Source organism: Pelobates fuscus, chromosome 1 (genome assembly GCF_036172605.1).
Source record: "Pelobates fuscus isolate aPelFus1 chromosome 1, aPelFus1.pri, whole genome shotgun sequence".
NCBI classification, from domain to species: domain Eukaryota; kingdom Metazoa; phylum Chordata; class Amphibia; order Anura; family Pelobatidae; genus Pelobates; species Pelobates fuscus.
This window is the reverse complement of record NC_086317.1, coordinates 266,039,500-266,052,307: the sequence shown is the minus strand read 5'-3', so window position 1 is coordinate 266,052,307 and position 12,808 is coordinate 266,039,500. Positions and strand designations below refer to the sequence as shown.

General features: G+C 40.6%; 1 protein-coding gene across 1 annotated transcript in view; it reads left to right on the top strand.

Annotated features, from left to right (window-relative positions):
* Positions 1–7,820, top strand: part of LOC134612727 (multidrug and toxin extrusion protein 2-like) — a 149,062-nt gene extending 141,242 nt beyond the window's left edge. The window contains exon 17 of the mRNA XM_063457156.1: positions 6,624–7,820. Coding sequence (XP_063313226.1) covers positions 6,624–6,892 — 269 coding nt within the window. The 3' untranslated portion in view covers positions 6,893–7,820. The remainder of the gene's footprint in view (positions 1–6,623) is intronic.
* Positions 7,821–12,808: the final 4,988 nt, after the last annotated feature.

Genomic DNA, 12,808 nt, shown 5'->3' with positions numbered 1-12,808 from the left:
AAATTACCTCCCTGGTGGCATTTGCCACTTTTTGCCACCTCAAGTTAAGGTTATCACACAACACTATTAAGTTATATCTGACAGGCATCCAGCACCACATGTACTCCGTCTTCCCCAATAACTCTACTTTCCTCTCCTCATACCCCATCAAGACCATACTTACAGGCATATCCAAGGCGAACGGTCCTACCCCACAACATAGGCTACCCACCAACAAACAGTTATTCAAAGACATGTCAGATGTACTAGATTCAGCCCCGTTTGAATCCCAGACTAACTCAGTCTTTAATAATGTGTCACCTATATAAGGATACATCTAGATCATTACATACTCACTCTACCCGTGACCAAAACAAGCCAACCTGTCCACATTCCTTATTACCCCATGAACAATTCCTGCTGCCCAGTAAAGGTTTTCGATTCCTTTCTTCTCACCGTACAAAATCATGCATCGCTTCCGCTTCTGTCCCTGCACGAGGCTATCCTCACTATATCCAAATTCATGTTTTACATCCGTTTATTGTTAACAAGGCTCGGCATGAACCCTAGCAATTATTCAGGAGACTCATTTAGGATAGGGGCCTCATTTATGGCATCCAGCCAGGATGTTCCAGTCACATCATTAAATTACTAGGTCACTGGTGTGGAACAGGGCAAGGATATTCTGTCATCAAACTAATATGGTGACCAGGGGTCATGTGACCAAGCTCATGTATGCCTTTCTCACAGTGGGATAAGCTTTACCTTTGATATGGTAATTGGGTAATTCAATATCTTTACAGGTCAGGAAAGAGATAACCACTTCCCCCTATCCCCATTCCTTGCTGTTCCTTCTTGGCTGTACTGCAGAGCAGATGGGCAGACGCCATGTGCTAGCATGGGGAACCATGTTACACTCTGTTGCTTCCTTTTCTTCCTTGGTGGATGTGATGTCGAACTTGCAGCAGTGAGCCATTACTAGATGTGAAGGCCTAACTGTGGGTGAGATCAAACGTGCGGGGAAGGGGATTACTATATAGAAAGATAGATTTAAAAAGGGTTGTTGCTCTGTGGGTCTGGGCTATGTGTTTGTGATACATTTATAGTATTGTGTTGTTGCCTTCTAAATAAATACCTTTTAATGTAGACGAACCTTGTGTAATATATATATATTAATGTGGTGATACACCACAACTGGAAGTCATCAGTATTTACAACATACATTCCTCAACCGGTACAGGAGATGCGTAAAGCCTTTGAAAAAATGACCTCTTAAAGTACTTACGTTGTATTGTTTCTTTCTCAAATAAATGTGTTTTAAGCTTGAGATGTGTTCCTTTTTGCCCACTTTATTTACTGGCCTACAACATACGTCGGTTTCGGCACAACTCAACCGACTTTCATATCAATCAATCTTACCTGAATCATAACCAATGTAGCCCCGAACACAAATGGGAAGATGGGGCCTGAAGTTATGGGAGGGACTTATGAACCTTTAAAGGGACTCCCCTCTTCCCTATCTTACCGTAATTGGTCCGACGATCTGCTGCCCCACCCTCCACTCCCTTTATTTAATATAGAATTCTAGTGTAGGCCCACTTTATTTACTGGCCTACAGCATACGTCGGTTTCGGCACACCTCAACTGACTTTTTCAGATATAAGTTTAATAACTTACCTGAATCATAACCAATGTAGCCCTGAACACACACACACACATACACATACACATACACATATTTTATATAGTTATGTGATTTTATCAATTAGATTTTGAGGGACCTGCCTGACAACCGAGGCAGAAAACAGAGAATTTAATTTGCAAGTTCTGTATTTGACCTTGCAACTTTCCAAAACCCAATAAATCCTCTATTGTTGAACCCATGAGACATCGCTAAACACAAATGAGAGTTTTAGCGCAGTAAAATGTTAGATGAAGATGATGATGATGATGATGATGATATCTGTAAAAGACCAGTCATTGTGTGGAAAATGCAAAAAACAAATATGAACAGAACACTAACTTTGGCCAGGGTTTGTCATTAAGTGGCTACTAAAATGACTGGACATTATTTTGAATACCCTGGGTTGTCTACTCTAATAGTATGCCAAGATGGGAGTAATTCTCATTCTTGGACTGCCAGATTGTCTCAAAGGCAACATAGGACCAGCAAACTAATCTGACAAACTGAAACGAGCAAACTGTATATTTGACCCTGTAACTTTCCAAAAAAAACATAAAACCTATACATGGAGGGTACTATTGTACTCATGATACATCGCTGAACACAAATATGAGTGTTTCATAGCAGTGAAACGTATCATGATAAATATATCATCAGTGAAATTGCAGTTTTTGTCTGAAAAATGCAAAAAAAAAAAAAACAAATAGGACACTAACTTTGGCCAGGCTTTGTGACTAAGTGGCTACTAAAAAAAATGGTCATACCCCATTTTAAACCCAGATTTGTCTACTTTTGCAAATTGTATGCCATGATCGAGGCAATGCTCATTCCTGGGGACAACCAAAGACTTTATTAATATCAGTTAAATGGGTTACTAGAGGGAGAGCTCTGAAAAACCGTCAACCAAATACCACTCGAAAGTGCATTGTGATCTCTACCTCTAAAGTAAATTAAATAAAACAGAAATAGGAGAATGCCTAGGGTTTTTCGGTGCAGGTAGGCACTAGCTTTGTGCGGTGCCGAGGTAAATAGGGACAAGTGTATGTGCTGATACTCACTACCTGTTTTTATGGTCTATTCCCATTAGCTGGCGAACTCTGCACAGGTTGTAGGTAGTATCAGTCCATCATCCTCTGAAGGTATTTTGAAGGGGTTAATAGTGCTTCATGGTTAGACTGTAGCTCAGCATCTGGAATTCCTATTCTAGGTAGGAATTCGTCCTAGTACCTTTCCTCTCTTTTTGCTATTCAGATGAAAGCTGGTCATTACCTACCCCTAACCTTTCTGGTTATTAGCTGCCCGAACATCACGATATATGTTTATCCAGTTCTTGTTCTTATTTTTGTAGAAAAGAGCTCTCCCTCTAGTAACCCGTTTAACTTATTTTTAATAAAGTTTTTGGTTGTTCTGTACAAATAGTAATAGATTGGACTGGGCTCCCTTCCTATTAATCACCTTCTAGAGAAGGGATTATTGTTAATTATTTTCTTTGTTTTTTTTTTTACTATTCAAGGGTTGTCCCCTATTAACCCAGTCTAGGTGACCTTTTTGAAGATAGGGAGTGGGACATGGGGGTCCTTGCCCACTTAGTGGTAAGGGAGGTGAGCGTGGCATCTCTCTAGTCCTATTCTCCTACCTTCTTCTTGTTTATTCTCTATAATATTCTAATTCTTATTCCTGGGCTGCCACACTGCCCCAAAGGCAACATAGGCCCAACAAATTATTCTGTCAAGTTTAAGGTGTAAAAACTGAACTATATTTGACCTTGTAACTTTTCAAACCCCACAAAACGTGTACATGACGGCTACTGTTGTAGTCATGAGACTCATGAACATAAATCTGACTGTTGTAGAGCAGTAAAATGTACATTAACGATGATATCATCAGTGAACGTGTAGTTTTTGTGTGAAAAATGCAAAAACAAATATAAACCCTAACTTTGGACAGGCTTTATTACTATAAAAGACCGGACATACCCCATTTTGAATACCCTGGGTTGTCTACTTTTGCAAATGGAATTCCATGATGGGGGTCATTTTCATTCCTGGGCTACAATACGGTCTCAAAGGCAACATAGGCCCAGCACACAATTTAGCAGATTTCAAGGTGTAAAAAACGAAAGGGGCAAGCTTTTTATTTTACCCTGTAAATTTACAAAATACCATGAAACCTGTACGTTGGGGAAATTGTTGTACCAGTTATATACAGTTATAATACTGTTATTTAAAAGAAAACAGTATTATAACATTTACAATTAAATCACATTTCTTAGTTTCTCACACTTTTTTTTTTAGCTTGTTTTGTTCATATTTTGTTATTTCATATATAAATATTTGATGGGAAATCAAAGACCTATTTCTCTTGAACAAAGTAAATGTAATAAGTGAGGATGCACTTAAAGGGAAACTCCAGTGCCAGAAAAACAATCCGTTTTTCTGGCACTGGAGGGTCCCTCTCCCTCCCACCCCCCAATCCCCGGTTACTGAAGGGGTGAAAACCCCTTCAGTCACTTACCTGGGACAGCGGCGATGTCCCTCGCCGCTGTCTCCGCCTCCGCGACGCTCCTCCCAGTGATTGCGTCGGCCGGTGGGCGAGACTGATCTCGCCTACCGGCCGAGGAGACGTAATGCGCATGCGCGGAAATGCCGCGCATGCACATTACGTCTCCCCATAGGAAAGCATTGAAAAATCATTTCAATGCTTTCCTATGGGGTTTTGAGCGACGCTGGAGGTCCTCACACAGCGTGAGGATGTCCAGCGACGCTCTAGCACAGGTTTCCTGTGCTAGAACCCAGGAAGTGACCTCTAGTGGCTGTCTAGTAGACAGCCACTAGAGGTGGAGTTAACCCTGCAATGTAATTATTGCAGTTTATGAAAAACTGCAATAATTACAGTTGCAGGGTTAATGGTAGTGGGAGTTGGCACCCAGACCACTCCAATGAGCAGAAGTGGTCTGGGTGCCTGGAGTGTCCCTTTAACTTGATAGAGGTAAATTATTGTTGAACAGACGGATAGCTCAAATTCTAGGGTTTGTTTTGGTCAGGACTTGTACAATTGCCTCTGTTCTTAAGGTTACGTCCTTAAGGTTATGTCTGTCCTTGAGGTTACGTACTGTATTTGGCAATTGCCAGATGAGACACGGGTAATGTAGATAAAACGTTTGAGGTACTGCACATTATTAATTATAAAGCTGAAATCTGAAAAAAATTAGATGAGGGCATATGATTCCAAAGTATTTGAAAGACAATCTGATAATGAATTCCAAGCAGCATTACCACTACAGGACACTGTAGTGATTATGGTGACAGATTTGCCCTGGCACCCCCCATTGGAAGGTGTCAAACAATTTAACTTCTTACTTGGGATTCACCGGACACTGCTTCCCACTTAAAATACTGCTCAGTGAGAAAGCTCTTGTTGCTAACTGGCAGTGGATCAGCCTGGCAGTGTATCAGCCTTGTACTGCAGTGATTAGGGTGCTTAGAATATGCCTTTAAGGGTATAACACTGCAACATAACCACCAATTGTCTTTGCATAACTTGTGGTGCACGGAATCGTTGCCAATGTTTTCAGTTGCTAATAACTAAAAATGTGAAGTAACTGTGAGAAGACATGCAGCAGGGGTAAGGGCACAAACTAAATTTTTGCCTAGGTAGGTATAAATGCTTGAAGTGGACAAGTGTGTACATCAGCCATCTGTCAAGTCCATCAAACTTTGTCAAACACAAGAAAAAACTAAGCAAACTGCAAATGTCATAGTGCTTAAACAAATAGGTATCCAGACAGCAAACAAAAAATAAAATAGAACACATAATCTTTTAATAAAAACATCTATTTACGTGTTACACAGGGCTTAGAGTGCCACATGAGAGAAAATGTACTTTTTATGTAGCAAATTTCTTCTATATTTCTTAGCCAAACATAGGTATTTCCAAGGTTATGGACTTACATATTTTTGCAATTTGGCTATTTATGCTTAAGATTCACAATTACCTTGTCCATTTTCAAACTCCCAGTTTAGTGAATAAGTCACGGTGGATGTAGAGCATTAACTGATGCATAAAATTTCCTTTCGTGTGGTGTGGAGTTTTCCATAATCCTATTTTCTGCCTATTATCTTGAATGCCTTACCTATTTTATGGGTCATCATTCTCTCACCTCTGTCTGGTTTGCTTTGTTGTCAGTATTGCAAAAGTGTGTGTTCCTGCCCTGCTAAGATGTAGCTACTATATAAAGCTGAGCTCCAATTAATTAATATGCAGGTGTGGCTTCATTTACAACAATTGAAATAAAATAAATGGTATTATATCCTGCCAGTCCTATTACTAAAATTTGACAGGTCCCCCTGTATTCATTATTCATTGATTTCTAATCTGTCACACATTGGTGAGGAGATAGTGGAGTCATTCATCTGGTCACCTGGGTAATTAAAATGAACGCTGCTTATTGTTCAAATAAAACCACTCTTCTACAGCACATGGGTAATTGTGTCTGATGGACATTTGACCCACTTGATTAATATCTGACCCACCTTTAAACCCTTAAGGACCAAACTTCTGGAATAAAAGGGAATCATGACATGTCACACATGTCATGTGTCCTTAAGGGGTTAAATTAAGTCTGCAAATTAAGTATCCTGACATTTTTGGGACCATCCTTATTGAATTTCTTGTTTCGCTTTTTCCAGAACAACCCGCAAATACCAATCAATGGTAGAAAATTGACACTGGTCTAGAAAGAGGGACTGCTTCATTTGAGTTCCAAAGTGACATTATCCAGTTTAGTTTGGGACTAATATGGGTTATGCTAATAATTGAATAATTTAACATATTTTTTTATAAATTTTTTATAAATTCTTGAAAAGTCTAAATTAATCTTGCCCACTTACTTATACGCCCATATAGTGTCAGTGGTGTATGTGAAGTTCTTGGAAAAGTAACAGATTTTTTTTTTTTTCAGGAGACATTCTGCCATTTGATAAAGGGCATTCATGGGACGATGACCGTATTCAAGGAGAGATTATCTTGTCTGATATTGCTTCTAATGGCAAATATACAGACCAGTTAGTGCTAGAAGATGACTCCGCTATTGAAGCTTCAAATGTTGTAGGAGAAGTCCTTTCTTTGAAACAGCTACTTCTTCGCCGTGGACTGGCTGTTGTTTTCGCCATGGCTACACTGATTATTGGTTTACTTATTAAATTTTTTTGTTGGCAGAGGACAAAGTAATCATCTTAAGAAAGTTAAAACTGAAATGCCACTACATGATCTGAAAGTCAGTATTTTGACTTTTTATATCATTACCAAGCTTTTTTACTGCCTTACAAGTACTCCAAATAAGCTAAGAAACTTATTGTATCCTGTTAACTTGATTGTATATTTATCATTTGTCTTAAAAAATAAATGTTTGGCATGAAAGTGGCCCTTTATAAGTGCACCCCTTAAATTTAATTCAAAACATTTTCAGGCAATTTGACAAAAAACTTGGTCGCATATCACCTCTGCAGCTTGGCTAATGTGACGGTCAGCTTATGCATTGAATGGACTACCTTATAATGTATTTTATTATAGGGACACTGGATGCACCAAAACAACTTTAGCTTAGTGAAGCAATTTTAATGTGTAGATCGTCCCCCTGCAGTCTCAGTGCTCAATTCTCTGCAATATAGGAAATAAGTCACTTACTTTATACAGCCATAGCCACACTTCCCTGCATGTGACTTAAACAGCCTTCTAAACACTTCCTACAACAAGATATATCTAATGTTTAACCCTCCTTTATTGCACAGTCTGTTTAATTTAGAATTATTAATCCCTGCTCTGTTAATCGCCTTCTAGACCCTGTGGAGACTGCTGTGTGTGATTAAAGTTCAATTTACAGAACAGGAGATAAAATGTATAAAGGAAATTAAAGAGATACCATAGAAACTTCCTCCCTTAGGAATCTGCAGGAAGTACATCTAGAGGCTGCCTTAACACTGCAATGTAAACATAGCCAAGACAACAATCTTAGGAACAACTCTGTGAATGTTGAGTAACTCAGCCAGAACCAGTTCTTGAACAGGTAAAAAGGTCTCTGATGAGACCTGAAATTGGTTGTCCACCGACGGTCCCTATCCAACTTGAAAGAGCTTCAGAAGATCTGCAGAAATGAATAGCATAACACAAGGTGTGCAAAGCTTGTCACATCATACCCCAAAAGAAATGAGGGGGTTTTCACTGCCAAAGTGCTTTCACTGTGTTAAGGGTCTGAATACTTATGACAATGTGATATTCATTTTATTTCAGTTTAATAAATTTACAATGATGTTGCAAATTTTTGCTTTGTTGTGGGGTATTGAGAGTATATAATATACATGTATGATGCCGCACTCAAAAGGTAATTCAAAATAAATATATATTTATTACACAGCCTATTGATATTAGTCTGTTACTTCACAGTCTATATCCCAATATGTAAATAAAACAAAAAAACTATATCACAACTAATATCCTAAATGGATAGAACAATGCAATACTGTGGGTGATATATTGATACCGGAGAAACTGACGGAAGCCAAGCACAGAGAGATGGACACAGGTTTCTTCAGGAAGGAAGAGATTCTTTATTCGGTTCACCGATCGGGACTCAGAGGGACTAATGTTAAGACTACCAGCAATACTCTCGGCTAGATCAATAAACAGGTTCTTAGCATTATGGGGAATCTTATTTTCTACACTCATCTCTTCATAAAAAGAATGGAAAACCTGATGAGTTTGGGATGCTACGGTATCGGCCTGTATCCCTATAAATAATATTGTCCCAGGATCCAAACCCGTCCCATATATCTGGAACCCAAATAAGTTACCAAACCTATCTAAAAAATGTTCAGGATTATTAATAAGTATATGGACTGGGTTACACTCCATAGACTTACAATACGGTTTGGTAGGCAACTTAGTAACAATCATATCCTTATCTACTGTCTGTCCCCAAGTTGCCCACCCCACACAAGACCAATATGGGCAATAATTATAATCCCTATCTGGGCATTTTGGACTTACGTACTTATTTTTACTACTGGGACAAATATACTTATCGTTAGACCCATACGTTCTCTCCCACTTAAGATCCCCGCATACATTCCACGGTTTTCTACCACTTGATATCACCTTACATGCATCAAATAGCAGAACACCCGAAGAATGTACGGTTTCTAATACTGTTTTATTTATTAGGGTCCCCTGTGAGTCTCCATTCCGGAGGGTCAACCAAATTGTGCGGGGTTGATACTCTGGATTGAAGCACTTAGGTTCGCCTACTCCTAAATGGCATACACTATACTCTATACCTAAGTATCTACACCTTGATACATATCCTTTACATTCATATTGTGAATGCCAAATTAGGGTCTGGGAAATATGATTACCTGTTATAGTAGTCTTAATACAAACCTCACAGCTAGGTGTGTCGGTACCTCTACCTTCCTGAATAATAAAAAACATAAAAATACACATTATCAAGAGCACTTCTTTTGACGTCTTCATCCTCAGTCTTCGTCCGTGCGATGGCACCTCAGCTTCAAGGTTGTAAGGGCTGCAAGGAATGGAGTTCTGCAGGTCCTCTCTTCCCTTCACAGAGGTCCCTTCGAGACACCCTGGCTATGTCACGTGGGTGAGTGGTCTGGCTTTATTATGGCCGACAAAACACTCACTTACTGATCTCTTTAAACACACTTGTAATCCCATTATCTCCTCGTTACTCCGACTGAGTCATGCGCTTTAACCGGATCTTGCAGGGATTCTCTGGATCTGGTGTAGCTTGCCAAGAATCTACTGCTGCTGGTTTAACCCTGGAGTGATGAATCCACAGAGTCACTTCAGCCACCTTTATTGCTGTAGGGGTAGACAAAAGAACAACATAAGGACCCCTCCACTTAGGCCCTAACGGTATACTGTTCCACTCTTTAATCCACACTTGATCTCCTGGATGATAGCTATGAACAGGGGGATAAATATTCACAGGTAATCTATCTTGTACCCATTTCTGTACCTCCTCCATAGTTTTACCCAACTCTACAACCTGCTGCCGGGTAATTCCTTCTCCCAACTGACTCAAATCCCCCCTTAAGTTACCAAGTACGGGAGGTGGACGCCCATACATGATTTCAAAAGGTGAGAGACCCATCCTTCTGGTAGGTGTACTACGAATACGTAACAGAGCTATAGGCAAAAGAACATTCCACTTAAGTTGAGTTTCTTGACACATCTTTGCCAATTGGTTCTTAATAGTTCTGTTCATCCTTTCCACTTTCCCAGAACTCTGAGGTCTATATGCCGTATGAAGCTTCCACTTAATACCAAGCATATGAGTCAGTTGTTGTAGGCACTGGTGAACAAAGGCTGGACCATTATCCGATCCTATAGAACATGGTAGTCCATATCGGGGTATTATTTCTCGCAACAGGAATCGCACAACTTCTCCTGCTTTCTCTGTACGAGTGGGACATGCTTCTACCCAACCTGAGTAGGTACACACAACTACTAGTAGGTAGCGATGTCCGCCGGATTTAGGCATTACCGTATAGTCTATTTGAAGATCGGACATAGGGTGTCCCCCCATATACTGGACTCCCGGTGGTTTCACTGGTCCTTGCTTTGCGTTATTCTTAGCACATATTACACATCTTCGTACAATGGCTTGAGTCAAGTTGGACAATCTTGGTATGTAGAAATGTTTTCTGAGAGATTCTTCCATACTATCTCTTCCAGAATGTGTCCCGTTGTGATAATTCTGGACAATTTCTACAGCTAGTGATGCTGGAATGACTATTCTTCCATCTTCTAACTGATACCATTTGTTCTCCAGGTATTTCCCAGCTTCTGTCTTTAACCACTCTTCTTCTTGAGCTGTATAAACTGGAGTCCATTGAGACAGTGGAGTCGGTATAAGTGCAGCTATATGTTCCACATATTCCTGTCTTCCTGATTCAGCGGCCCGCTTAGCTGCATTATCTGCCATCCGATTTCCTTTGGTTACGTCACCATCTCCTTTCAGATGTGCCCGACAATGTATAATACCAACTTCTTTCGGTTCCCACACAGCTTCCAGTAGTTGCAATATTTCAGCTGCGTACTTAATTTCTTTACCCTCTGAATTCAATAGTCCTCTTTCTTTATACAAAGCTCCATGGGCATGAGTGGTTAAAAACGCATACTTGGAGTCCGTGTAGATGTTCACTCTTAAACCTTCTGCCAATTGTAACGCTCGTGTTAGTGCAATTAATTTTGCCTTCTGTGCCGATGTTCCTTTTGACAATGGCCGAGCTTCTATCACCTTGTCTATGGTAGTCACTGCATATCCTGCATAGTGAATCCCTTCTTTCACATAACTACTGCCGTCCGTATAATACTGGACATACGGTTCTGGATAGGAAAATCACGAAGGTCCGGTCTACTTGAGAACACTTCATCCATCACCTCCGGGCAATCATGTTGACTCTCAGTAGGTTGTGGCAAAAGGGTAGCTGGATTCAAGGTATTAACAGTCTCTAAATGCACTCTTGGTTTTTCACACAACATAGCTTGATACTTAGTCATGCGGCTATTACTAAACCAATGATTGCCTTTATAGTCTAGCAACGTTTGTACTGCGTGCGGGACTCGCACGTAGAGTTCCTGACCCAGAGTGAGCTTATCAGCTTCTGCTACCAGCAGGGCGGCGGCAGCTACAGCTCTTAGACAAGGTGGAAGACCACTGGCCACTGCATCCAGTTGTTTGGACATATATGCAACAGGTCTTTGCCATGATCCCAAGTACTGTGTCAATACTCCCACAGCCATTCTTCTTTGCTCGTGTACATATAAGTAGAATGGACGTGTATGATCAGGTAGACCTAATGCTGGGGCACTCATCAAAGCCTTCTTCACATCTTCAAATGCCTTTTGCTGTTCAGGGGTCCACAGGAAGGGATCGTGTTCTGTACCTTTTATAGCTGCATAAAGAGGTTTCGCCAATATCGCATAACTGGGAATCCATATCCTACAGAAGCCTGCTGCCCCCAAGAATTCCCGCACTTGTCTTGGGTATTGGTATTTGGCATACAGCTTCTTTTCTCTCTGGCCCCATTATCCTTTGACCTTCAGAGATATGGAATCCCAGATACTTGACAGTTGGCTGACACAACTGAGCTTTCTTCCTGGACACCTTGTATCCTGCCTTCCAGAGAATGTGTAGTAGATCATGTGTTGCTTGCTGACATATTTCTCTTGTAACTGCCGCTATCAACAAATCATCTACATATTGCAATAATACACACTCTCCTGGGATGGACTTGAAATCCAGTAAGTCTTGACTTAAAGCTGATCCAAATCGGGTGGGTGAATTTTTAAACCCTTGGGGCAGTCTTGTCCAAGTCATCTGGCGTTTCGAGCCCGTTACAGCATTTTCCCATTGAAATGCGAAGATACACTGGCTTTCCGCAGCAATTCGAAGGCAAAAGAAGGCATCTTTGAGATCTAAGACAGTGAAATAGGTAGCCCCGCCAGGAATTAAAGCAAGCAGGTTATATGGATTGGGCACAACTGGGTGTATACTTACGACCGCATCATTGACTGCTCTCAAGTCCTGCACAGGGCGATACTCATCTGTACCGGGCTTTTGAACAGGCAACAATGGGGTGTTCCAGGGGGAAGTACAGAATTTTAGGATACCATATCGTATGAACTTATCCAAATACGATTGTATATTCTTCTTGGCCCTTTGTGGGATATGATATTGCCTTAAGCTCACTGGATAGACCCCAAGTTTCAGTTCGATTCCTATTGGTGGGATATTGCGAGCAAGTCCTGGTGGGTTGTGGTGCCCACACTCCTGGTATATTAAACAAGGATTCATCACTCTTAGGGTTTTGGCTAGTCAACGCTGTATAAAGTCGCCACTCTTCTTCCTTTGGTACAGATATTGTCATTATACCTGAAGGTCCATTGAACTTTAAAGATGTTGTTCCATTTGGTAGAAACGTTATCTGCGCTTGTAGTTTTGACAACAAATCACGTCCTAACAGTTGGACTGGACATTCAGGCATATAAAGGAATTGATGTTTTACTACGTGGCCTCCCAATGTACAGAGTCGACTTTTAAGAACCGGTTTAGCAGCACTCCTT